Here is a 27,890-nt window from a genome sequence, read left to right as displayed (position 1 = left end):
TGCAAAAAAAAAACCAAAAACTTCGGTAGCTGGTCTTTCTGCACATATTATTTGCATGGTGATTTGAGGGCCAAGGAGTTAGAGCAAACTTTACAGTTAATATACAGTGTAAATGAAGCTTCAACTGTGTTGTTCAGGCACTGATCTTTTAGTCATAGTCATTGAAATTGATACATATTAGAACTGTATAAAGCAAGGATAGCTTGTGTTTACATCCTCAGAAGATTGTTCCTTGAGAAAAGACACCCCCTCCCAAATTTATCTAGTAATCCTTAGGAAAGAGTATCTTTCCTAATTGCATTCCTCTCAAATGGTATCCTCTGGGCATTCCAAGCATGCAGGGGACTACTACAGGGGCCAGCAGTCATTAAGTCATTCAACAGTTGTGAGCCCTGTATCCATCTTGTCTGGGCTCAATGCTGGGCTCTCTGGCATGTTTGTTGGTTACTGAAAGTGCCTGAAATTGTTCTCATTTTTGGTTTTTGGCAGCTAACTTTCCAGCATATTTTCCAAGCCACTGCTTATACCATTTGCACAAAGTATTTCAAGTTACTTCCCAAGTGCACAAGTTTCTACTACCTTGATGGCCTAGATACACACTGTCAGGAGCACCAGGCTCCTGGATTGGAATCATAGTACCCATTGGGCCATACCAAAAGAGATCTCCCTTTTGTATGTAAACAGACCAATTGGCTAATGGACAGGCTCTAAACTTGCGTAGCTGCTAGTTAATTACTCAGAACATTTTCATCAAAGCCAGTCCCATTTCTGAACATCTTCCTTCTTCTGTGTTCTTAATTGACCTAGGAATTATGACTACTAAGTTCTCTTGCTCTATGGGGTGTGTTATAGTTTACTTAGAATCAAATGTCTTTGCCTGGAGGGTTAAATTCCAACTGAAAAACTACTTTAAACCAAAAAAGAGGTGTGGCCATAAAGAGAAGTTCATCTTAGGGCTTAAATTTTTTTAAGCCCTTAGCAATTCTTTGCCATTAAATGCATTAAGTAGTTTGTGCAAATAATGTATTTTCTTAAGATGTCCAAAACACTTAAAAAAATAAAAGCGCTTTCTGGTTCCCAGTGTGAAAAGAACTAAACATTTATTGAGCGAGGACTATGGCAGAAGCTTTCATCTATCATTGAACTCAGTCTTTCTTCATAATAGCTTTAGAGGTTAGGAACCTCTGTACTTACATAGTTGAGGAAATTGAAGCCTATACAGAAAAAGATCCTTAAGATCTTATATATGCTGTATATCAGAATTGCATTTTAAGTTTTTGGTTTGATATTTTTCCATATAAAAATGATTATAAATGCCTGGCGTGCTAGCCACCAGTTTCCTATCTTGGAACCATTACAGACATTACTAATTTTTTTGTAATTTATTTATTAATTAAACACAAATTTTTTGACAAGGTGTTGTGCAAAAAGGGTACAGTTACATAGTAGGACAGTGTGTACATTTCTTGGGATATCTTACACCCTGTTTTTCTTTTCCTTCCCTGGGTCAGGTAGACATATATACAATACACAATGTACCAAGAACATATACAGTAGCCACGTGGCCTACGCCCAAGAAAATTCGCCTAGGGCTTTAAATGTAATGTCGATATTAAACAATACAGACATTACTAATTGATACCCTATCTATTATCCCTGCTGTATGACATAGTGCTTGCCTGTGACGTTGTTTAATGGAGCTCAGAATAGAGAACGTATCTCTCTTGCACACAGAACCTGATGCTTTGTAGGCAAGGGCTCTACCACTTGAGCCATGCCCACAGCCCTGAGACAGACCTCAGGATCATCCCACAGGCTGGCAAGGAAGTGGGGCATTCATGTACCAAATTTCATTCCTTACTGTTAGAGGATGGCTCCCCTCTTTCTCTGGTTTCAGGTAAAATATTCACAGTTGCACACTGGAGATAACCCTTGGGAGCGGCTAGAAAGTGCAGGACTTGGAGCTGAGAAGCAGGGAGGGGAACTCTGTGCAAAAGCAATGGAAGTACTCCTGGGGACTGAGCGGGGCTTCTTTAGCATCTGCCCTCTGTCTTGTTCTATGGGATGATATTCCCTGATTGTGGCGAAGAGTTAAGCAGTTTCCACTTTGCTTGCTGTAGAAAGTCACCAAGATGCTATGCAACCTGAATGCCTAATGTACTGAATGCCCTGAATGCCTGAATGCCATAGGTACTCCAAAGGGCTTTTCTCTATGACCAAGATATTTTCTCAGTAGTTGAAGCCCAGTGTTGTGGATTTGTAATTTATGGTGATGGTTGATCCCATCAAAGCCAACACAGAGTATTGTGTGTTAACTCCTAATAAATTCCTTGTTATCTTTTACAACCATCTTCAGTCAGCCTGGTTCCTCTGGACAAAGTGGTCCATGTCCACCAGAGAGAATGTGACCACAGACAACCATGGATTGAAGACAAAAGAGGTGTTGGAGCCAAAAATAACTAGCTTTAAAATGGATCCCAGCAGTTTTCCAATGCAGAAGGCCACACACGAGGCAGGGTGAATCCTTGGCTTTGGGGAGGGGTGTCACTTGTGTGGCTTTTGTGCTGGTACGACCCTCAGCTATGTGGAGCAGTGACCCAGAAGTCACTGGTATTAAAATCTTTGCCACCAAAGCTTGGAGCAGGAAGAAAAAAAATCTGTGGCAGTGACAGGGTAAGGATCCATTTGTGGTAATAGGTGCTAATTAACCCAGATGACTGATTTTAATTACTGCCGTCATGTGTTGAAATCAGCTAGCTGACAAAGTGGTTCAGTTTCATCTCTTCCAATAAGTGGATACTCTGAGCTGTTCTCTTATCCTTCCCTACCTCTCTGCTTCTAGCTTACAAAATGCTCACAGTTTGGAATGGAAGGTCCATTTTCCAGAAGCCTCTGCCAGAGACTCTGTCTCAACTGGACTGTATAAACTAGGCAGACAACAGTTGTATGGATTTATTCAACCACTATTTTGTGAAGCTCTCATGATAAATTTCTTTGGATCTTCCAGTGTGGGGGAGAGAGCCAACTATATTTAGAATTAATATGTCAATAACCTGGTGGTACATTCTAAACATATCTATATATAGAAGTGGCATTAAAAAATCTCATGATTGGATCTGTGGATGCATTTAGACTTATATAATTTCACAATAGGTACTTTTCCTCTTGGAGTTAAGCAAGGTCATGTGGCTACATGTGGAGCAATTCCTGAACTGTTGGTCTTCCCACAGGATTAGGCAATGACACTCATGTGCTCCTGGGCTACAGACAGAATGGTAGCATTTATAGAAGGTATCAGACATTGTCCCCGGTGACCCACTGGCTTATCTGGCCCATCCTATAGGTGAAAGAGAGGGCCAGGTCTAAAGTTTCACATCCACTGGGAACATAGTGAGGCATTCCGGTACAAGCCATATCTTAGACAGTGAGTCCAAATATAAAATGTAATGACCTGACCACTCTTGGTTGCAGGAGTTAGTCATTTTCATGAGGCTTTCACTCAGGATAGGCATGCAGTGGTTCAGGACTCCAGGGTATGATGAAGGCATGCATGGCACATAACTATGAATCCCTTGCCAGGCGTCACCTTGGCAGAGCCTGCTTCAAGCCCTCAGGGCCCAAGTTCTGAAAAGAGTCAATTCAGAATCCTCTGGATTTCCCATACACTTTCCATGTAGTCTGCCATTCACTTCTTCTCTGATTGTTCCATGATTGTTAATTTTTGAGTCAGCAGTGTCTTTGCCTGTAGAAATCACATCTGTATACCCTTCAGAGTCTTCTGAGATCTTGGCACAGGTTGCCAAAGTCTTGGCCTTAAGGAGCCACATGAAATCACCGTGAGGCTCTTCTCATGTTATGTCCCCTCATTGAGAACTTACTGTGGTCTCAGTCCAGTCTAGCAATAAGGAAGCCAACCCAAGCTTATGGAAGAACCCTATCGTCTAAGAGCTATTGGAGTAGATGGAGAAATGAGAGAGAGGAGTACAAGATCTATTATTCTGGGGCAAAGCAGAAAAAGCATTGACTGAAGAGGGAAGGAATCACAGAAGAGGAGGAAAGCTTTGAACTAACCATTTCTCTGAATGTGGCATGAGTGTGGTTTGATGAGCTGGGTCCTCACTCCCTGCCTGTGGTTAGATCCAGTGTACATGTTCTGTGTCCATGTAACACATGTGGCTGGAGGGTATAGAGGGGATTGTGGTGAGAGCATGGGGCTTTCCTATGGAGGCCTTTTGTGCCCACAAAATATGACACAAACTATGAACCATGTTGTCAGGTCTTCTGGTTTTTCAGGACAAGCTGAAAATGTGGCTTTTAAAAGAAATTGGGGGGAATGTTTACAACATTGTATGAGCAAACTATGCCTGTACCCATCTTCAACCAGTCTGTGGTCTCCAGCTAGGACTGTCCCAGTGTGTTCCTGTGCAATCCTTTCCTGTGGTTGTCTATCCACTCCTGATGTGACACTGGAATCTGGCTGCCTTTGTGCCATCACTCACAGGCTTCTCAAATCCTGGGAATCCCTCTTAATCTTCAGTGAGCCAAGACTGAGCAGCAAGGGCCCATTGGTGAAGAAGCCACCTGGGCATGCTTGCCAGATGGCTTATTGTCCTGGACAAGGATTTCTGAGAGAGGATTTAAGGCGGGTGGTTTGGAGGGGCATGGTTTTGAGGACAAAAGTAGTGACTCCAAGCATTGTGGAATCTGTCATTCCTCAGTCACACACTCAGAAGCTTTTCTTCCAATTTAATAAATCCAGACTCTTGTGGCTCATACAAGCGTGATGACAAGTAATAATAATTCATAAGCAAAAGGAAGGATTTTTTTTTTTTTGTCTCTCTGACTCATGCCTGCAGTCAGGGCTGGCCACAAATGTTCTCTGAAGCTGGAAGGCAAGATTCTGGAGGACATGTAGCATGTGCTGGGAAGTCTTTGGGTTTCACTTCATGGAGAAGAGGCTTCACAGGGAGGATCTGGGCTCCTTGGTTGTTCGAGACTCCTCAAGGGCAGGAACAGGAATGCTGCAGCCAGATTGCCTGGAATCAATGTCTGCTTGTACCAATTCCTAGTTCTATGATCTTGGGACAATCACTTAACTTCTCTGGGCCAGAGAGGTAAAGTGTAAATCATTAAAATAACAGTGGTCTGAGAATGTGGCTTAGTGGTAGAGTGTTAAAAAGCTGGAAGTAGTGCTGTGGCTCAAGTAACAGACCACTAGTCTTGAGCAAAAGAAGCTCAGGGACAGTGCCCAGGCCCTCAGTTCAAGCCCCAGGACTGGCAAAAAACAAACCAAAACAATAGCAACAACAATAATAATGCCTCCTACACATTGCTAGGAGGAGGTACATGCAGTAACTAAGTATATGAACAACTTAGTAAAGTATCCAATATATTATTACTGCCGTGTAGGTATTAACTGTTATTTTAATTATCCCTGTACTATTTACAGAAGAAAGGATACAACTGCCTTTTCCTAGAAGTAATGAATGCCTTTGATTTCTTGAAAGAGAATTCACAACACAAAAGAGTTTAGCAGCTTGGAAGCTCATTTGCTCTGATTATCCACAGGCCTCCCCTACCCATCTCGTCACTATGACAAGCCTGGGGCTGGGGATATAGCCTAGTGGGCAAGAGTGCCTGCCTCGGATACACAAGGCCCTAGGTTCGATTCCCCAGCACCACATATACAGAAAACGGCCAGAAGCGGCGCTGGGGCTCAAGTGGCAGAGTGCTAGCCTTGAGCGGGAAGAAGCCAGGGACAGTGCTCAGGCCCTGAGTCCAAGGCCCAGGACTGGCCAAAAAAAAAAACAAAAAAAACAAACTATGACAAGCCTGTAAAGTAAGGTGTGTGTGTGTGTGTGTGTGTGTGTGTGTGTGTGTGTGTGTGTATACACATACATACACATAAATATATATATATATACATATATTTTTTTCCCTCTGCCACTGGTGACTTATTCATGGTGATTTGTCTATTTAATCATTGTTACCTGTTTGTGGTGACTGCTGTTGAGATTCAGCTGTCTAAAAGGATTGCGAGCTATGTGCAGGCCATGTCCCCCTGCACTTCCTCACCCAGCTGTCCCCATCCTGAGCACCATGCTGTCCCAGCTGCGCATCCACCCACATCAAGTGAGCCAGCCACACCCCAGAGGAGGAGAGGACTGTGTGAGCCTCCCCAACTGTGGGCTTCGCTATGGCAGTCTACACTGAGTGTAACATCCCCTCCTCTCTCTGCATATAAAAATTTATAATATATATGTATGGTAATATATAATGCATATTGTATATGTGTGTATAATACATATTAGATACCACATATATACACAGTTATATATAAATTATTAATATGCAATGCTAGTTGTTATATGATCCTGTTAAATATCAATGTGTATTAAATGTTAATATTTCTATTAAAAATAAAAATAAAAGGATTGCGAGTTTTCTTTTCCTTCCCTTTCCTTTTTTTCTGTTCCTTTCCCTTCTCTTCCCTTTGGCAGAGTCTTATTAGATATCCTACCCTGACCTCAAATTCTAGATCCTTCTGCCCCAGCTTCCATGGTGTGTGCAATGCTTAACTGAGAGAAACTTCCTTTAGATAATTATGACTTGGTTTCTACCCCCTTGTGGCTGGACCAGGGTCTTGATTAAAAGAATGACAAATGAGATTTTGAGCATTGCTTGGTATGAGTAGCTTCCATGAGTGCTGTCCAGTTGCATGGATTGTTGTCTTTATAGTCTGTGTGGTGAGACAGGAGCATGTTTATGATGACATCTAGGTACATTCAGATATGGCTAGCATGTGACTGAGCAAGCAATTGTCCTTCTAGGATTTTAATTTAGTTCCCTAGAGAGACATAGACTAGACCTGTGCTATCCAATTAGGTGTTGGTGAAGGTTCCACAACTCTCAATATTTTATAAACCATTTCATTGTATAGTTTCATGTAAAATTCACTCAGATGTGTTGTATATCTCAAGTTGTATCTCAATAAGGCTGATAAATAATTTTCATAATATTTTGGATATATCAGATTAAGTAGAATATGTGTTAAAATTAACTTCACCTGCTTAGTATTATTTTTTAATGTGTCTGCTAGAAACACAGCAATTACTTGCATGGCTCACATTGTTTTGGGGTTGGACCATGAAACTACATCCCCTTCAGGGAACATCCTAGCTCCAGAATTTGATTCTTTCAAGAAATAATGCCAGCTTTGGGCTTCTGATGACTCACCTAATATCATGGCTAAAGCCTAATTTGAAGAAAGGCCATATGTGTCTTATATACATACATACATATACACATACATACATATATGTGTGTACGTATATGTATGCACATGCATCTGCATACATTTATACACATATATGATTTACATAAATAGTTTTTTAAAGAGAAATCCTTGAAGGAGTCAGTCATTTAAGGTGAACCTTAGAGCCAGACTGCCACATATTCCTGCCCTTGTGAACCACCAGGAGTTACCTGTAACCATGGACAGAAATGTTTAAAAATTTTTAGAGTCTGGGCTGGGGATATGGCCTAGTGGCAAGAGTGCTTGCATTGTATACATGAAGCCCTGGGTTCAATTCCCCAGCACCACATATATAGAAAACGGCCAGAAGGGACGCTGTGGCTCAAGTGGCAGAGTGCTAGCCTTGAGCAAAAAGAAGCCAGGGACAGTGCTCAGGCCCTGAGTCCAAGGCCTAGGACTGGCCAAAAAAAAAAATAATAATAATTTTTTTTTTTTTTTTTAGTGTGTGAGCCTAGAGAATGGCTTTTCTGGGGCTGGGAATATGGCCTAGTGGCAAAAGCACTTGCCTGGGTTCAATTCCCCAGCACCACATAAACAGAAAACGGCCAGAAGTGAGAGAGAGAGAGAGAGAGAGAGAGAGAGAGAGAGAGAGAGAGAGAGAGAGGCTTTCCTAATGGATCTTCCTCTTAGAATGTTTATTTGCAGCCTACTGCTGAGCATTAAGCCAAGAAGAATAGGCAGCCAGCCGATTGTAGGGTTTTCAAAGAGCTCTCTGCCATGCATGCTTGGGTTCCTCTGTCATCTGTGGTCCAGCAAGAGGCCAGAGGAGCACCTTTATTTCCCCTAAGATTAGTGTCAAAATATAAATCTTGCCCCTTAATTTTACCTGCAAGGAGGGCTGTAGATGAGTTTGTGAAGAATCTTTTGAGTCCCCCCCACCATGGAAATATGGAAATTATTTTCCTCCTGCTTCTCCTGTGAGTTGTCTTTACTGGATGCTGTGGGGAAGATTCTGAAGTCTAACTTTGCAGAGACCTGACTCCTGCAAGATCTGATCTATAAACTGTCAGCATTCATGAACACAAAGCAAAAGACAACAAAAGATGCTATCAAACTCCCAGATGTGGTCTGCATTTTAGTGGTGAGGACAAGCCATTTCCCTTTGCTATTTCACCTGCTTAGAGGCTGGTCAGTGTCTGAGTCAAGAGCTCTTGTGCAACTCTGTGTTCCTCAGCGACTGCAGTCAGGTAGATCCATTCTGCAGTGTTCGTCCTGAACTGGTTTACCTCTTTTCAAACCAATTTTCATTGAAATGACTGGTGCCAGTATTCACATAATCCCGGAAGCTGACCCCTGGCTCTTGACCAACTGAGTGCTTTATGTTCTTCCTGCCCATTTCAAAGTATTGGCAAAGGCCAGAGGAAAAGAAGGCTATTTGGAAAAGCCACTTTTAACATTTCTTTTTCCAGGAACAAGGCAAAAACAAACTTCTTTGGGTCTTTGGTGTCTTTTTAAGTGAAAAGTAGGTACACAAGGGGACAGTAATTGAAACAGTAATGCAAGAGAGTATGAGTGACTTTTTTTTCCTAGAGATTTTTCATGAAGCACAAACTTTTCAGAGATCTCCAGAGAAGAATAAACAGGCATGGAGCTTGCACAGTGATAACCAAGCACAAGAAATAGCCCATCTTCCAAACAAAATCAGAGTGGTTTGAAGGGCACATGTGATGGATTTGGGGTCCTATCTCGGCCTTGCAATAACTTATCAGAGAAATGAACAATTTTGCTAGGAGGTTACCGTGTTTGTATTGGTGCAGGGATAGGTCCTGTTTCACAATTACCTTAAATTCAGGCAAGTTTCTAGTGATTGTAATAGCCTGAGGAAGGATTGGGAGTAGAGCTGCTCAGAGGTAATTGTCTTCTGAGCTGATTATTTTGCAGATCTCCCAGAAGAGAACATAGAGTTGATATGGCTGTGCTACTGAGGGGGCCATCCTAATCCCTGTGATGAGAAGATTAGTCACACTGAGGTTCTAGAAGAAATGAAGCATATCCAGCCTGAGGGACTGTGAAGGACTGTGCTGTTGTCCAACATGGGAATGACTCCGCAGTAAGGCACTAGAAACAATTTTTAGGTATAGGCTGCATCTGCCTGCCTTAGGCCACCATGATGTCTCCTCCATGTAACTGGCTACTCTTGAGATTATAAAGGCAGAGTCAACACAGTTTTGGAAGCAGAGCACTGCTGTTGGCAGTTCCCTATCATGTTTTAGAGCCAGCTACAGAGGTGTAGACACACAGTTGTCACACAGATATGGCCACATCTGGAAGGGTTTATTGGACACATTAAACTTGGCCATAGTCTTTGCTATTACATTAATCTTATTTGATAATACTCTCAGATACTATAAAGGTACGTTATTAATATTTATGTACCACTTGCAACATTATTCTCTCAGCATTTTGTATGAAAATATTCAACTAGGATAAATGAGATTACATCTGACTGATAGCTAGCAAGATAAATAGGAAGCCTATAGAATGGGATGAGATCTTTACTAGCTGTGCATCAGACAAGTGCCTCATATCTAAAATATTCTTAGAGCTCAAAAAATTAAACCTTCCCCCCAAAACATATCCTCAAAGAAAGAACAACCATATTCATAAGTGGGCTAAAGATTTTTAAGAGAGAGACTTCTTTGAAGAAATAAGAATGGCTGATAGACATAAGAAGAAATGTTCAATATCTCTGACCATAAAAGAAATGCAAATCAAAACAACATTGAGATTCCACCTTACCCCAGAATGTCCATGATCAAGAAAACTAATAAAACCTCATAATCATAATGCTGGTAAGGATGTGGCTAAAAGAGACCACTACTACACTGTTGGTGGGAATGTAAACTTGTTCAACCGCTCTGGAAAGCAATATGGCGGTCCCTCAAGAGATTAATCATAGAGCTGTCCTGTAACCCAGCAATCCCACTCCTGGGCATTTACCCAAAAGGCCACAAGCCAGCCCACATTAAAGCTACCAGCACAACTATGTTCATTACAGCATCATTTACTATTGTTAAGATATAGAACCAACCCAGATGCCCCTCAGTAGATGAGTGGATCAAGAAAATCTGGTATATTACATGACGGAATTCTATGTTTTCATCAGAAACAATGATATTGTACCATTCATAAGGAAATTGAAATACTTGAAAAAATTAAGTGAAGTAGGCCAGACCCAAAGAAACATCGCCTGCATGGTTTCCCTCCGTTGTAATAACCAGAATATATCTAGGATATTCTTGGGAAAGGACTACAGTTCAATAACTCTCTGTATATGACTATATAAAATGATGCTTATCAAAATGAACTCCAGAAATGGTAACTAGAGGGTTTTGTATTGCACTGTTTTCAGTTATTTGTTTTCTTTTTTACCTTTTGTTTATTCCCTGATGTCACTGTTTTTCCTTTACCCTATGTCTTGTATATAAATTTATCTGACTTGGGGAAGGGAAGGAGAATCACAAAAACCACGGGACAAAGTGTGAACCAATTCAGTAGTGATAGTCACTAGACACTATGTTGGAAATGAACTATGCAACTTAGGGGGTCAGGGAGTCAGGAGAGCAAAGTGGGAGAAAATGAGGGAGGGGTAACACTGTTTGTCAATAAATGTACTCATTACCTGACTTATGTAAGTGTGACTCCTCTCTACATCACCTTTACAATAAAACTTAAATTTAAAATAAATTAAAACAAGAAAATATTCAACCATATGGAACTATTGAAAGAAATATCCAGTGAACATCCTTATATGTAGTTGAGGTTCCACCATTAACATTTTGCTATATTTATAGCTTTTTTTTCTTGTCATGATAAAATATCTTGATATGATTACCATGTTCCTAAAAAAAAGTCAGTCTTATCACTCACTTGTCTCATTTGGGAAGTTTGTGGTGTTGAGTAAAAGTCCAGATATCATGAATTTAAGACACTAAGAGACCAAGGAATGATGCATGGAGCGAGTTGGAGCATGGGAGTGACAAGCTAGGTTTGTTTCTCTGCTCAGAAAACCAGGAGGTCATCACCTTGAGTTTTCCAGGACTCACTGCTGCCTGTAGTCTAGTCCGTTGCAGAGACTAAGCATGTAGCGGGTGGACTTTTACAAGTTGCTAGGCCAAATTCTGGGCAATGTATTTTCAGTTCAGGTGTGGTGATAACACCCAGCTCACAGGCCATTGACATAACATGTGAGGTATTGAAAATACAGTGGAGGTGCCCAAACCATGCGTAGTGTAAGGTAGGTACAATCAGGATAACAAATGTTAAGAGTCTAAGTGCACATAGAACTTTTCCCATTGCTCAGTGTGTAGTCTCATAGGGGGCAGACATTACTGAAGGTACACCTGTATTGTTAGATAGTACAGATAATGCATTAGATAATCATTTCTAATGCTATTAGAAATCACAATAATTGATCAAGATGTATTGTACCCATAATCTGCTTTATTAAATGGCAAATCCTTTGTACAATTACTTAAAGATCATACAAGGAAATAAAAAGTTCTTATGTAAACATACTGAACACAAAGAACCAGAGAGTCAAACATACATTTTTCCTTTAAAACCTTCAAATCTTCTTCATGGATTTGTAGGAAGAGCTCCCGTACTTGTCTTTCTAGAAGAGAATTGCCTGGTTTACTGGTTCCCATGAACAATTGCAGTTAAGGGACCACTGCTTCCTTGTGGTCCTTTGGGGGAAAGCCTGTGGGTTGCCATTGCTGAAAGTATTATTTGAAGCTCAGGATGGGGCTACTGGAGCTCTCCCCTCCAGAGTTAGGTAATGTCACTAACTCCGTTGATTCCCAATTGTCATCATATAGGAGACAGCCTGTCATCAAGAGGACAAATCAATTCAAAACTCATATGCAATGTGTTTCTAATTGGAAACTGGATTGGGGAAGCCTGGGAAGTGGGAGGTGGAAAGCAGAGACTTCCTACATGTCTTCAGATGCTCTCAGCCCCTGGTGAGGCTCAACACATGCTCCAGACAGCCTCGTAAATCAGATGACACCATTCACAGTGTGGTGCTGGCTTCATCAAACATCTCTGGGGCAAGCAGTTCTCTGAGAGGGATGGGAATTTATTTCTGGGAGCCTCTCAGTGTCTTCTGTTGTTCCTTTCTACTTTTTTTCTCTCTTCTACAGTGATATAGAGCTGACTCTGATGGGGACTATGTGGGAACAGGTAGGTGCTTGTGCCTTGATTTGCCCTGATGAGGATTCTGACCTGAGAGGGAAGACAGGGCCTTTGAGATGAACATTCACTGCCTTCACGGAAGATCTTCCCATCCAGGAAGACTGATGCAGGACACAGTTCTCACATGTGCAGTATGATTTTGAGAGAGATACTGTGGGGTAGAAAGAAGGGAGCAGGCAGATGTGCAAAGAAGAAATTACAGAGTGGGACCAGGAACCCCTGGATAGGTGTGTGTGGGAGATAGATACCAAATACTGAGTGTTGAGTTCCATTTTCAGTAAGTGTTTTCAAGGGAGAGTCATAGGAAGTCTGTTACCAGTGCTTGTCAGAACTCTGAAAAACAAGTAGGACCTAATTACTCAAGCAAATCCCTAATAAATAGAAACACACTTGTAGGGGTTGAGTGAGAATTAGCATGAGGAGGTGGCACTTTCTGGCTGAACCAAGAGACATAAGTCTGATCATTGCTCAGGCAGCATGAATTGGCAAGTACTTCCTGCTTGCACCAGCCTTTCCCGTCCAGCTCAGTGGAGTCTTCTCCTTATCTCCCCTTTCCTTTTGCTGGCCTCAGACTCGGACTGAAACTGAGAGGGAATGGATCCTATCTTTCTTTCCAGTCAGACTTGTAGTTCTCCTATTGCTGGCTTCAATTTCCAACTTGGAAAGGTATATGCATGAGCTGAAGAGTAAGAAAAAGTGAGAACGAAGTGACTTTGTGTTTGCGTGAAACCACTGCAGCTCCTGTCCTCAGCCCCATCCTCTTCTTTGTGAAACATCAAGCAGATATTTTAGATCTGGAGTTCTGTTTCATGGTAAGAAGAGAGAGCAAAGGGGGTAAACATTAAAAAGTCTGTATGTTTGTGGCTCTGAACCACTCACATCTTCCCACTTGTTTTAAGAGATACTGCATTCAAGACAAGGCCAAAGTTATCTTTGGTAACTGGCATAATTTGGGTGCCTCTAAGTGTACCCTTATCCTTCCTCAGGTTCCAGCCTCAGCTGCAGTAGGCGATTCCCTGAGAGCACAGCTCCCCATATTGGATATATAATTCTTATGTCTGGCCCAAGGTATTCCCCACAGGTGGAAACTGGCTTGACCCACTTGAAGTGCAGTCTGGAATTTGATGAGTTTGGACTCCCTAGGACAGGTCAACTAGTGAGGCACAAGAGTATCAGCCCTCCTCCTTCAGGTGGTTGAGTTTAAGAGGCATTCTGAATTCATCTCCTGGCTTCCAGGGGGCTTGTGCCCTTGTTGCTAGTAGCAACAGCCTCCATAATACACCATTTTATCTTCTTGTTACCTTTCCTTGATTTGTTTTCCACTCTACCTCACTCCTCCCCAATAAAATAAGCTCCTACTCAAGTCTCTCTCTCAAATTTAACTTTTGGGAAACTCAAATGATAATACCTCCCAACATTGCAATCAATGTGTCTCAATTTAAAGCATTAGTCCAATGTCACAATGGCATCAGAAGTTGTTTGAATGGGCTGGCCTCTGGCTGTGAGCTGGCCTAGCCTGGCTGGATATTTAGAGGCTGTGCATAGACTATATTACTGTACTATCTGCAACCCACCTTTATTCTTTGCAGCCAGGACATGGACCTTTTGTCCTCTACAGCCATGTTAATTTCCATGCAGCTTCCCAGTGTTTTTTATAGCTGTATTTCTTTTGGTCTGTGGGGGCTTTTTGAGGAGCTTCAAATTCATGATGAGGTAAGTGTCATTATATGAAGAGAAAAGGGAAAGCGAGCTGGTTAGCAGTACACTGTAATGGACACAGAATAAAGGCAGGGAGATTTGGGGAAGAACATTCCATTTGGGATTTCATCTGACTTTACATGGGATGGAATTTAGAAAGTGGAAGCATGAATCAGCTAGGAGTCTTTCAGTTACTATTAGAGAAAAGAGAGTCTAGTTTGGCTCAAGCTATAGAGGAAAGCCATTGAAATATGTAATTGTGATGATCAGTCTGGTGTCAGGTATCCAGGACTGAAATGTCATGTCATCAGGATCTTGGCTGCCTGCCTCTTGATCTGGCTCTGGTTACCTTTGTTTACTGCCTTGCCTGTATTTGGATTTGGAGCCTGTGGGCTCTCCTGTTTCCAGATCCAGGCTCACTGGGAGAGGGGTCTTAGTCTCTCTCCTCAGACCTAGTTTGTTTGGGTTGAATCAGTTATGGCCACTTTTCAGAACCAGACATCATGGCCCGTAGGGATGTAGGCCTTTAATTAGTGTGTTAGTCAATTTTGTAACAAAATATTATTGTATTTTGTTATTGTAACAAAATATCTGATACAATCAACTCATAAAGAAGAAGAAAGACTTATTTTAGTTCATAGTTTTGGAAGTTTCAATCCATGATTGATTGGCTCCATTGCTGTCCTGTGGCAAGGCAGCACATCATTGCTGGGAGCATATGGTGGAGCAAAGTCGCTTGTTTACCTTACAGAGGTTAGGGATTGAAATGGAGTGAGGGGATAGAAGAGAGTGGAGAGACCAGAAGGAGGAGGAGGAGGAAAGGGGAAGACAGAACGAAAGATAGAGTAGGGTAGTGGAGAGTGGGCCAGATAATTCTTTTCATGCCCTAACTTCCTCACACTATGCCTCACCTCCTAAAGGCTCTATCACTCCCCAAAAGTGCCGCGCTAGAGACTAAACCATAACATGGTCCTTTGGGGACATGCAGGACCTAAACTATAGTAGTTGGCCAGGCCTTAGTTACAGGCTGCATTCATGGCTTGAGTGGATGGAGCTTCCTCTCAAGGCAGGTAAACTGGATGTGATGGAGGGTCGCTTTGGAAAGGAAAATCTGATGATTCAAATTAAGGGAGAAGAGATACTGAGAAGAATAGGCACCAAATTTTAAATGTATCCAGCATTTTTCTCAGTAGATATTTGTTGAATCTTTCATCTGTGGAAGTACTAGGGGCCAATATAAAAAAGAAAGAACATTTGTCCAGCCCAGTCAAGAAAGTCCTTTAGACTCTTATCTACAATTAACCACCAGAAAACCAGAAGTGGAGCTGTGGCTCAAAGTGGCAGAAAGCTGGCATTGAGAAAAAAGCTAAGGGACAGCACCCAGGCTCTGAGTTCAAGCCTCATGATGGACAAACAACACAAAACAACCAAATCAGAAAGAGGGCAAAACTACAGTGTCACTATTCAAACACAAGTTTCTTCTTCTTTGTGAGCAGGGGAAATGTTCTTTCTCATGATTACTATTATGTTCACTGGTCCGAGCAATTCTTTCTCCTTCTCTTCATCCTTTGGGAGTCCTGATACATGGCGTCTGTAAAGGAAGGCATTCAGTTTAGAATTGGGGAGAAGAAATTGCTTTGCATTTTCACTTCCCTCTGCCTCACCCCTCTTGGTGTTTTTTACTGTCAGCATGAATTAAGAAAAGCTTAGAATGAGGGAAAGTCTCAGATCTTGCCTTCTTCTGTAATGAAGGGACAAGACAGCTGAGAGGAAACAGCAGACAATTTCATACTTGTACTCAGGAATAAATTGGACTGTTTATCCAAGCACAAATGATGGAAATGGCTGTGATTTTGAGGAGCCAAGCAATGTAGTGTGGTCAAATCTTATTCAATTGGAAGAAGAAGTGTGAATTTTAAAAAGAACTGAAGGAATGAATTTGGCAGGTCTGCAGGGATCAAAAGTATTAGATGTGTGGAAAATACAGACTCTGAAGATAGAGCTGGGACATGGCACGTAGCATGTGGTGGAGCTGGAGTGGAAGGAAGATGTCAGTGGAAGCTGGGGTCTCCAGGCTCTTCCAAGAAATGCATATTGGTACAGAGATTATGTGTTATTTGTGGTTCATACCTGTAATTCTAGGTACTTGAGGTACTGAGAATAGGAGGATTGTGTTTTGGGGTTAGCCTGGGCAGAAAATTTGTGAGACTCCTTTTCAACCCATATCTAGGCACAGTGGTGTACATTTGTCATCACAACTTATGTGGAAGGCTGAAGGTAAAAGGCTCACAGAACTACAGTGGCCCAGGCAGAACAGTCCATGAGACTTCTTCTCCATGGAAGATAAGCTGGACTCAGTGTTGCATGCCTGCCATCCCAGTGATGACAGGTTGCCTAAAAGTAGGTAAATGGCAACTCAGGCAATTGCCTGGGTAGGAAGTAGGACCATACCCTTAAAATAATCTGTGAGGAACAGGGCTGGAGGTATGGCTCTCCAGTATTATACGAGCCTAGAAAACACAAAGCCTGAGTTCAAATCCCAGAAACAAAATTACATGCTATTATTAATGCTATTTTGTATTTAAATTTTATATTTAAAAGAAAGATCCACATTACATAGGTTCAGTCTTCATAAAACCCAGATCCAGCTAAGACTCTATATGTGATGAAACATACGTTTAAGGATAAAAATAAAGATAAAACAAGCCATTTTAAGAATAATACTCTGCAAAACCGCAAAGAACCAATAGCCCACCTCATCAAGTGGGCTAAAGACTTACAAAGAGACTTCTCTGATGAGGAAATGAGAATGGCCAAGAGACATATGAAAAAGTGCTCTACATCACTGGCCATAAAAGAAATGCAAATCAAAACAACATTGAGATTCCATCTCACCCCAGTAAGAATGTCATATATCAAGAAAACTAACAATAACAATTGTTGGAGGGGATGTGGCCAAAAAGGAACCCTACTTCATTGTTGGTGGGAATGTAAACTGGTTCAGCCACTCTGGCAAGCAGTATGGAGATTCCTCAGAAGGCTAAATATAGAACTCCCCTATGACCCAGCAGCCCCACTTTTGGGTATCTATCCAAAAGACCACAAACAAAATCACAGTAAAGCCACCAGCACAACAATGTTCATTGCAGCACAATTTGTCATAGCTAGAATCTGGAACCAACCCAGATGCCCCTCAGTAGACGAATGGATCAGGAAAATGTGGTACATATACACAATGGAATTTTATGCCTCTATCAGAAAGAATGACATAGCCCCATTTGTAAGGAAATGGAAGGACTTGGAAAAAATTATACTAAGTGAAGTGAGCCAGACCCAAAGAAACATGGACTCTATGGTCTCCCTTATTGGGAATAATTAGTACAGGTTTAGGTAAGTCACAGCAGAGGATCACAAGAGCCCAATAACTATACCCTTATGAACACATAAGATGATGCTAAGTGAAATGAACTCCATGTTATGGAAACGATTGTTATATCACAGTTGTAACTACTTTCAACGTCCCATGTGTATCTATAGCTTCTATTATTGATGATGTTCTTGTATCACCTTCCTGTGGTTGTACCTACACTATCTCTGTAATCTTATCTGAGTATATTGGAAACCATGTACACTGGTATTAGAAGTAGGAAATTGAAAGGGAATACCAAAATTGAGAGACACAGGGTAAAAAAAGGACAAACAACTACAAAAGCAATACTTGCAAAACTGTTTGGTGTAAGTGAACTGAACACCTCATGGGGGGAAAGGGAAAGGGGGAGGAGAGAGGAGGGTATGAGGGACAAGGTAACAAACAGTACAAGAAATGTATCCAATGCCTATCGTATGAAACTGTAACCTCTCTGTACATCAGTTTGATAATAAAAATTTGAAAACAAAATAATACTCTGTATTTGAACAAAACATTTTGATTGTCTTACAATATGAATGTTATTGTTTATGAATATCCAATATGTCATATTGAGCATGACATGATTGAATATACATTATTTTTGGAAATATAACTTCCATACTGAGAAACATAAAATTGAAGGAATGTTTATTTTAATTTGAGGTTAATATTTAATATTGATGTTTAATGGCTGTCCTTTCTGAAACAGATAATTTCAACAAGATACAAAGATCTAGTGCTAGGAAAGTATCATTGGCTGTAGCAACTAAATCAAAACATTTTAATTTCATTCACCAGTTATGCAAAGGCTTCTCATCTTCTCTGGTTTTAGTAGATTAATCTTACCACTTTTCAGAAAGTGTTGCATTTATATGTTTTTGATAAATGGGTTCAAAATTCCTTGATTTGGAATATTTTAATCAGTTTTTGTAATTATCCTTCCAAGTTTAAGGTGACACATACAACCATTTTATTTATTTGAATTTAATTAATTGATTTTTGGTGCCATTCCTGGGGCTTGAACTCTGAGCCTGGGACACTATCCCTGGGATCAAGGCTACCGCTCTACCATAGCTCTCCTTCTGGCTTTTTGGTAGTTCATTGGAGATAAGAGTCTCACAGACTTCCTTGCCTGGTCTGTCTTAGAATTGGAATCCTCAGATCTCAGTCTTCTGAGTAGCTAGGGTTACAGGCATAAGCCACCAGCGCCTGGCTCATATAACTGTTCTTAGAGTCTACTGATTTTTATCATTATGGGAGGAGTAGCAAAATTCCCTAATATTTGTTTTCAAAATTCTCTTGTTATAAAAAAATTCCCATAGTAAAGTGATTTCTCGCTGGTTGTTAAAATGTCATCTGAAAGGACCTGTGAGGAGGGAAGAGTTTGGGTGTAAGTGTGTGTTCTCTAAAAATACCCACCAAGTGTGTTCTTAGCTGGTGGCTGTGTGTCTTCTCAGAAACAGTTATCATATTTATAGTAGTTATCTTTTTGTAAGATAGAAATACATCATTCACGCTTAAGATAAAAATTTAAAAAACACTATTAGGCATCAGTGTATATATGGTTAAAAAAATTCAAGGTCACACTCCCATCTCATTTCCAAATATTATAAAGCTTGTACTATTTTAAATCATATTAGCAAATCCATTTAATTAAACCCATGTGAAGTACTCTATGCTACATACAATGTTATGAAAGCAAGAGAGCCAGGAAGGGTGCCGTGTTTGTTCTGTACTCTTCCTTCCGACTCTTTGTTATGTGCAACAAGTACTCTTCTGTTATGTTAAGGAGAACATATGCTGACACATGGACTCAATGTAGGTGCCTCTGTCATCCATATTTTAAATAGTAAAATAAGTGCTTTCCTCATTTTTACAGTTGTGTATAATACAGATAGGAAGTTTCTGATATTTTCTTCCAGAAAAATCGTGTCTCTAATATTCCCCCTGGAGTGCACAATTCCCCCCCAGAGTGCACAATTCCTCCTGGAGTGCACAACTCTGGAGGACTGTCTCTACCAACCTTCATCAGGTAACTCTACCCTCAATTTAAAATATAAACTTAAAATCCAGGCTAAAGGAACATTAGGGGTGAGCTTATTCATGCCTTTCCATCTACAGATGCAGTAATTGAGATAAATAGATTCATTTTCTCCAATGCCCAAAGCTAATGACAGATGGAGGGCTAGAATTCCAAGTCACCCAAATGCCTACAAGGGAGCATTTGTATTACCATAAGCAGTTACCTTTCCAAGTGGATCTTGTATGATTTCTTGATCAACTTAAGTTGTTTTTTGCTCTACCTTCTCATTAGATGTCTGCTTCTTTGTCACAGAACAACATAGCTGAGCACTAGTTTTTTAATATAGAGGAGACTTTCCATCTCTTCTGCAGTCGGAAAGATCAGCTGTTCTTCTGAGGCAAAGAAGGAAACAAAAAGAGAACAGAAGTGGGGCACACCCATCTTCTTTGTCTCTTGGGATGATTGCTTACCTGTTTCCAAAGGTAATTTTCCTTGTTTCTGCCCTTCAATCTGATAATGGAATTGAAGTTCTGTCTTGGTTCTTGACCTTGGAATGAGGACATTCTATATAGAGAAAATGCCAACCTTAGTGTAACCACTAGCCTCATATTGAATATTTAAATTTGCATTTAACTAAAATCAAACACAATAAAAAATACAATTTCCATTTGGATAACCATAGGTGAAATAAGAGCCACAGGTAGCTGGTGTTTACCATACTGGACAGTGAGGGTAGAGGAAATCCCAACAACTTGCAGAATTATTTGAAAACACAGATCTAGACTGATCACAGGGACATATTGTGAGATCTGAGTAGTTAGAGCAATGTAAGTAGTCACTTGCTTCTGCCTTTCTCCATTTCATTTCCCATAGCTTTTTCATAGGCTAGGTGATAGGTGAGATGATCAGGCTCAGAGAGTAGGAGTAGCATTTCAACTGGAAGCCTCTACCTGAAAGATGATTTCCATTTCACATCCAGGGATCTCAGTCACTTTCATTGAGTTGTGGATGCACCTGTTGCCATAGCCTGCCCTTTTCCTCTCCATTTTCCCATCCTAGTTAATCCAGTCAGCCTGTAAAGGTTGTCTTTGGTCTAAGATTTTGTTTCTAGCCCTTGAGTGTGTGTTAAGGACACTGGGAGAGGGTAATTATTGGTGGACCCAGCTTTCTATTATCCAAGAAACCTGAGGAAGTGCCTTTCACTTCCTCTCAACAGGTATAGTCATTATAATTATGAGATTTTGGTGTTTGCTCCTCAGTCCTGCATAATTGTTAAGACCCAGCGGGCTCCTGTTTCTGTCGGGGGATAACTATAAGTTTATGGAGTTAGCAGGAGAAGAAAGAATGTCTCCCACACTTTCACCCTCTCTCTCCTTCCAGATGGAAACCTTGCTGATCAGAGCACCATCCATTTCATGTGTTCTTCCCGTTTTGCTTCTAAAGGCACAGTGCTGTTTGGGTTGCTCAGTCCCACTCTATTGGAGGTCTCTGGGGAGCACTTGGAGATGGTGCAGAATTCTCTGCCTGAACACTGGCAGTTTCCTTTCTGAAATGCCCTTGGGGCCTTGGAGCCACACCTCTGATCCAGTCTTCCATGGGTCTCCTGTGGGTTTTCTTTTAGATGCAGTTTCCAAAGGGAGTGACCTACTTAAACTAGGTAGGTGGCTGGGGTTGGTCACATCCTCCTCCTCCATACCCTTTAAGTGAAAGGGAGGCCCCTATTCGAGGTACCTTGGTTCTAAGCTGAGTTCAACCTCAACACATGTTTTCTCTGGGAGTGGAGATACTGGTAATAAGTTTACATCAAGTATGAACAGTGCAGCTGCAGATTGCAGTAGCTGATTGGAGACATCTTGACTAGCCCATTGGTTTCTCAGTCCTGAAGGCCACAGTGCTTAAGTGACTAGAAAAATCCATGGCTTCTTTTCAGTTCAGAGAGCTCTTCTCCCACAATCTCTGAGTCCTTTCTGGTAGCTTGGTGGCATAGTTAGCCTCCACTATTTTTTTTTTTTTTTGGTGGGTTTGGTCAGCTTGTTTGGTAAGGTGCAACTTTTCCACAATTTCCACAATTTGTACTCCTTCCAAGAACTACAAACATTCAATGGGAGACTCCTGTTTCAAAAATCCACATGTGTAAAGCTAGGCACCGCCACATGAGTGTGCAACACACACACACACACACACACACACACACACACACACCCCACAGGGTAAAATCACTCAGTGCACCCTCCTGAGACTTGAGGGGTGGAGTCTGGAAGCCGGTCATTTGGAGAGTTGTGCTGCTCACTGGAGTCTGCAGAAGGCAGTCCAGTCTGCTGACTGCTGGCTTATGCAAACGCCACCTCCAACCCTGGGGTGAAGACCCAGGGCCAGAGTGGAGGCAGCTGTGTAAACTACAGGGTGGGGTATTTATAGTCTTGGTGAAGAGGACTAAGCCAGCCTAGAAAATCAGTGGCTGCTGCAATGGGATCAGTTTCTTCGCTGAGCTTTCTGGACCTTCTTTCTTAAATGGTACATTAGGCATTCCATGACTTAGTTCCTGCATGTGCACATTAGGCACTCTGTTTCTCTGGATATTTAGGAATGGTGCTTCTCTCTCTTCTGGTTTTGTAGAAGTAGGGCAGCATTCACTTCCTGGAGTTAATCCTGGAGTTAATAGTCCTTTGAAAGGGAACCCATGGGTTCTGGAAGGCCCCATCCCCAGGCTGGATGGGATCCAGTTCCAGGACTGGATCCCCAGTCCTGGAACTTTGACACAAGGTGAAAAAAACACATCTCTGTACTTGGAGTCAGAGTTGAGTTCCAGCTTGGCTGCTTTACCCATCCCCAGCAGCTGAGAAAGGAGTGGTATTCATTGTGAGAGGATGTGGTGAGACAGCACAGGAAGGGTACTTGGTACATAGGTGAGTGGCATAAAGGATGCTGTCGCTGAAGATTCTACCCACACACCTCCATCTACTGCCTTCCCAGGTGTCTGAAAGAGTTAATCCCTGAAACAGAGACTTCTGGGCCTAGGGCCAGTGTTTGCAAAGGATTGGAAGCCCTGTGGGACAGATTGAACCCAAGAGACCCTTTGTTAGTCTTGGGGTAAAGGCTGTGAGCTGGAGCTGTTTGTTGTGGAGGGGGCACTCAAGAAGATCTATCCTTGGTGTCAGAAATCCTTAGACTTTTTTGCTCCAGCCATTAGAAGGAGGATGGAGAAAGGGCAGAGACAGAGTAAGATGAGAGGGGTTTAGGGAGTGAGATGAGGAGGGAGAGGGAGAGAAAGGGAGAGATGGGAGAGAGTTGGTAGGGGAGGAGTTTGAGAGGGAGAACAAGCAAGCAAGCAAGCTAGAGCATGAGAGGGTGAGCACACAGCTTTGTAATGGAAACTTGGCACCCAGCCTCCACTTTCTTTCCTTCCTCAGTGCATGCAGCTTGAGTCTCAGATTGAGAATAGGGCTTCTTTTCCTGCCAGCACACCCCCATACCATCTCCATAGTCCTCTTTTACTCATCCCTTCTTCTCAGAGTCCACATAATATAGGCTGTATGTGCTGGTGACATGTGACATATGAGTCTACTGCCTTCCCTCTTTGCTCTGCAGTCCTTACCCCTCCCCCTGACTAATTAGGCCAACATGCAACTTTCAGGGCCTGGCAGATGAAGAGCCAAGAATGCCGTGGACCAGGGCCAACTGTTTTTGTTGACATTGCTCAAGTGTAGCTTTGCGGAACAGGCTCTTCACTGTAACAGAACAGTCCAAGGAAGCTGGGGAGGTGAGCGAGGAGAGAAGAGTGAAAATAGAAATTATAGATACCTTTCCATATCCACTTTGCCTTTCCACCCTCCAAGGCTTCCTCACAGGCACCTCTTCTTGAAATGCAAGAATATAGCCTTCCAGATCATGGCTGGCCATACCAAGTAGAATACCATGCAAGGGGAGTTTTAGAACTGTCTCATTCTTTTGTTTGTGAGGCTTTCGAAGGACTCATATCTCACTGGTATTTCTAATAGTTTCTGTGGCCATAGGTCTAGAGACAGTCTTTAATTGTAACCCATCATAAGGTGCAGACTATTTAACCCACCTAACTGTCGAGTGCAACCAGGACACATTTCCTTGTATTTAGGGATCTATGACACATTTGGCCTTTGGAGTTAGTAGAGTTGGGTTCAGATTCCTATTCTTTGTTCACTGTGATCTTGGGCAAGTGGTTTAATCTTTGTATGCTTCATTTTTTTTATTTGCAAAATATAGCACTAAAACTGCCACGTGGAACAGGAAACTTTGCTCGTAATAAACACTATTAGCACATAGGAGCCATGAAAACTATTATAGGTCATTTTTCTGGCTATAGATGGGCTCTGATCTTAGGCAAATCACATTTAGTCTAACTTACACTAAAGGTAAGTTGTCACAGAAACATATTGTCTCTTTTTTACCTCACTGGGAGTCTTATGAGGACAAATGAATTGGAGAATAGTCCTGTCAAACTTGGTTCTCACTAGGAAGGAAATGAATGCAATTCAATATTTTCATTATTTTTTTCCTCCTCAAACTCTGGTCTCTGCATTATTATATCAGTGGTCAGTGGTTGAGTCTATTTTTGTTGAGATAAAAGATTGTAGGTTTTGGAAACCAGAGGTGCTGCCTTAATAGTCTCTAATTCCTGAAGATATTGAATCATTATGTAAAAAAAAAAATTTCCCTAATTTTCTGCTACAATGGCTGGCTTTACTTTTACATCTCTTAATTGGTATCAGCTTTTCTCTTAGAATTACAGAACCATGGAAACTTGGCATAAAAAGGAGCTTTGAAAGTCATTTTAAGGGATACTCTTGCCTCTTTGCAAATCTTTGGGGTCTTCCTGAATTTTGGGATTACAGTTCAATGGAGCACTTTTTTCTGACTTGGAGTATGAAGATAGTAGAATGCCAATCTGCCAATCACAGTATGACTTTGTCATACATACATGTACATACATGCATTCACATATGAATACATACATACAAACTTGGTTACATCTCAGGAAGATGCTAATGTACCTTGTCCAAATCTACGGTTCTTCTGACATAGTAAGCTATCTAGAACCTGCATTTTATTGCCCAAGGTCATTTCTGAGTGCCTTATCTTACTTTGGATTTACGTGTGGTGAGTTGGAATTGCTGGAGTGGAGCATTTGAGATCAGCTCTCCATTAGTGGCAAATGAAGAAGTTAGCATTTTGGCTTTAATCAGGTACCCATAAACTTTGTGATTTCCAGAAACTTCAGAAGTCTCACTTTATCCTTCTATAAAGTAGGAATGGTGATTATTGAGTACTTACTCTAAGCTAGTGCTGATTAGATGTTTGAGAGTTAGTGTTAATGTTTCCCCTTTGTTCCCTGATATTAAATTCAAAAATGCAGGTGAAAGAACTTGGAAAATCGGAATCATTATAGAAATTGAGAAGAGGTTATGATGACCCACTGAACATTTCAGACTATGATATCAGTGTGCCTGGGTATGCCCCATGGCCTTGTATGAAGGCCACGAGGTCCACGAGTTAGGCATGTGTCTTGTACTTAGATCTATTTTCTGACCATAACTATTGTAGACATTAAAGATGTAGCCCGGGCCTCTTTAGCGGAAATATGCTATGACTGTCCCCATCTTCTAAGGATGTCAACTTTCCAGGGTCTTTGCCAGATTTCTCCATGGTAGTGAAGGCTGTTAACTATTCTTTTTTTTCATTCTTTCCTGCCTACCTTCCCTGCAGCATGCTTTCTTGCTCTTTCCCTTTTCCCATGCTCCTTTGTTAGATTATTTTATTCCACTTTCTCTCTGAAGAATGCTGGATTCCCTAGGATTTCTTCTTCTTTTACTTTTCAGTAGTCATCCCTGTTGAGACATTTCAATGGATAGGGTCTACATTCATTCATGAAGCCTACAGAGATCATACCCATATATATTTTTCATGCCCTTCTTTATTTTCTGTGTGTTCTCTTGGTATTCTCTGTGCCTTAGCTCCCTCCTGGAAATATTTCAACCCACAGGCAACATGCATCTTTTTCAGTCCTCAAAATGTCCTAAACAAAATGGGACATGTTCTCCTCTCATATACACTTTAGTCTCTGTTCTTTCACTTGGCACTTCAGCCTCACAGTCATCTTGGCCAGAGCAGAGACTTGGAGCATTATTTTATACTCACTTCCAAACATTCCTTCTGTGGTATATATTGTCCTTTACCTCTTGTCTTGAAAACTTGCTCTCAGACTTCACTTTGGGGATGGTGAAATGGTGTCTTGGCTTACGTTACCCTCAAGAGGTAGATCCTGAGCATATGTTAAATGGTAGTTTATTTGCAAGATGATTCTAGGTAGGCTGAAACCAGATCATGCTGTTTTAGTGGAGATGACTCAACTCTAAGTTCTGTTCTCAATAACATCATGTTGGTCTTCCGAGATTGGCGTTGATGAAAATATCAATACCATGGAAATCAGCCATTGACTGACTATAAATATGAACTATTTTTTCCCTTAAGATATTCTAGTTGTTAAGTATTTCTAAGCATGTCATTGGATGCAGGGGATTGAGATAGAGAAGAGACAGCCATTAATCAAAAACACTTTATCAGAAGAGTTATACTGTATACCACAAGAGCGTGGTTCTATTGGGGAAAACTTGAATCCTGTTAAGAATACATACCTCAAGGTTATTCTGCCACAGCAGTCAAGTATTTATATACTAATTCATACCTGTCATTGGCTGAAAGCTACCTGGATTGGAACTAGTGGAATTCAATGCCCAGAGGAAGCTATCAGGTGGGTAGAGGCAGTATAGTTTGAGGATCTGGGAAGACCTGAGAAAATGATGGCTGATTAAGGCACTGGACATCCAGCATGGCTAAAGCTGAAACTCAACCATTAGTGATGTATGGTTATTGTTGTTTTCTCCCCAGAGCTTGACCTCATGGACCTTATTGGGGAAGACAGAAAGTGGATGGTGGGGAGGAAGCTAATGCAGGTGAATGACAGTCTGACTTCAGAAGATGCAGGACTCCGGAGCAACAAGAACTGCACTGAACCAGGTAATGATTGTGGCTGTGTGTTAAGCAGTGGTAGCCACTTTCTTTGATTATGGTTGTTGAAGAAGGGTTGGGTGCCATTTTTTGTTATTTGTCTCTTTGCATTCAAATCCAGAAACATTTTAAGTATCTTTAGGGCAGATATTGCAGAAGCTCAAATATAAAAGCTCAAGAGATTATTGAGAAGCTCTCCCTTCCTCCCTTCCTCCCTCCCTCCCTCTTTCCCTTCTTCCCTTCCTTCTTCCCTATCTGCCTGCCTGCCTGCCTGCTTTCCTCCCTCCTGTTGGGGTTGTTAAATTTGCCGGGCTTAGCTCTGTCCTTCCCCAACACGTGGGGAAGGGTCCTGGGCTTACCTATCTATTCGGCGGGGGATCCATACCAACCCTCTCAGCCCCCTCTGGCCGGTAGGGTAACGGAAGCGGGAGTGGGGTCCCGGGTTTAGCCTTGGGGCGCGGGTGACATGGGCGCGTGGAGTTTCGGAGACGTCTCTGGGACGTTCTACTTTATTCAAATGAGGAGCCCCCCCAGATATACCCCAAAGGCGGGCACAGGGAAAGGGAGAACATATTGGGCACGAGAGCTGTCCATCAAGTGATGTCAGGGGACATCCCTTGTGGGCGGAGCCCCAGCCCCCCAAGGATCGGGTTTCTGGGGTGTTCTCCATTATATACGTGCTGCCCCAGGAGCAGAGCCTTCTCTTCCTGCCAAGGGCAGGAAGGGGAGGGGCAGGTCAAGGTCAGCTGTGACCCCCGCTGACCCCAACACCCTCCCTCCCACTCTCCTCCCTCTCTCCCTCTTTCCTTCCTTCTTCCCTATCTGCCTGCCTCCCTCCCTCCCCCTTCTTCCTTCCCTTTCCCTCCCTTTCCCCTTCCCTTTCCCCTTCCCTTTCCCCTTCCCTTTCCCCTTCCCTTTCCCCTTCCCTTCCCTTCCCTTCCCTTCCCTTCCCTTCCCTTCCCTTCCTTTCCCTTCCCTTCCCTTCCCTTCCCTCTATTCCTTTCTTGTCTTGTCTCACAGTGATACTAAGTGTGGAGGCAGGTGCTAGCAAGCAAGAAACTGTGTCTTGAAAGTAGGATGGGTGAGGATGTGCTATTCTTTTCTTTGATCCCTGAGATCCTTTCTGATTTTTTTTTCTAGTGACTTTTGCAGTAAAGAGAAATTTGGGTCAGATCCTCACCCATAGTGTCGATCTTCTTGAAAGAAGT

General features: G+C 41.9%; 1 protein-coding gene across 1 annotated transcript in view; it reads left to right on the top strand.

Annotated features, from left to right (window-relative positions):
* Slc24a3 (solute carrier family 24 member 3) overlaps positions 1–27,890 on the top strand; it is a 485,462-nt gene that overhangs the window by 48,087 nt on the left and 409,485 nt on the right. Inside the window, exon 2 of the mRNA XM_048348728.1 lies at positions 26,563–26,691. Coding sequence (XP_048204685.1) covers positions 26,563–26,691 — 129 coding nt within the window. The remainder of the gene's footprint in view (positions 1–26,562; positions 26,692–27,890) is intronic.

Source organism: Perognathus longimembris, chromosome 6, assembly GCF_023159225.1.
Source record: "Perognathus longimembris pacificus isolate PPM17 chromosome 6, ASM2315922v1, whole genome shotgun sequence".
Taxonomy (NCBI): domain Eukaryota; kingdom Metazoa; phylum Chordata; class Mammalia; order Rodentia; family Heteromyidae; genus Perognathus; species Perognathus longimembris.
Note: the sequence above shows the minus strand (reverse complement) of the source record. Positions and strands in the feature narration are given on the sequence as shown.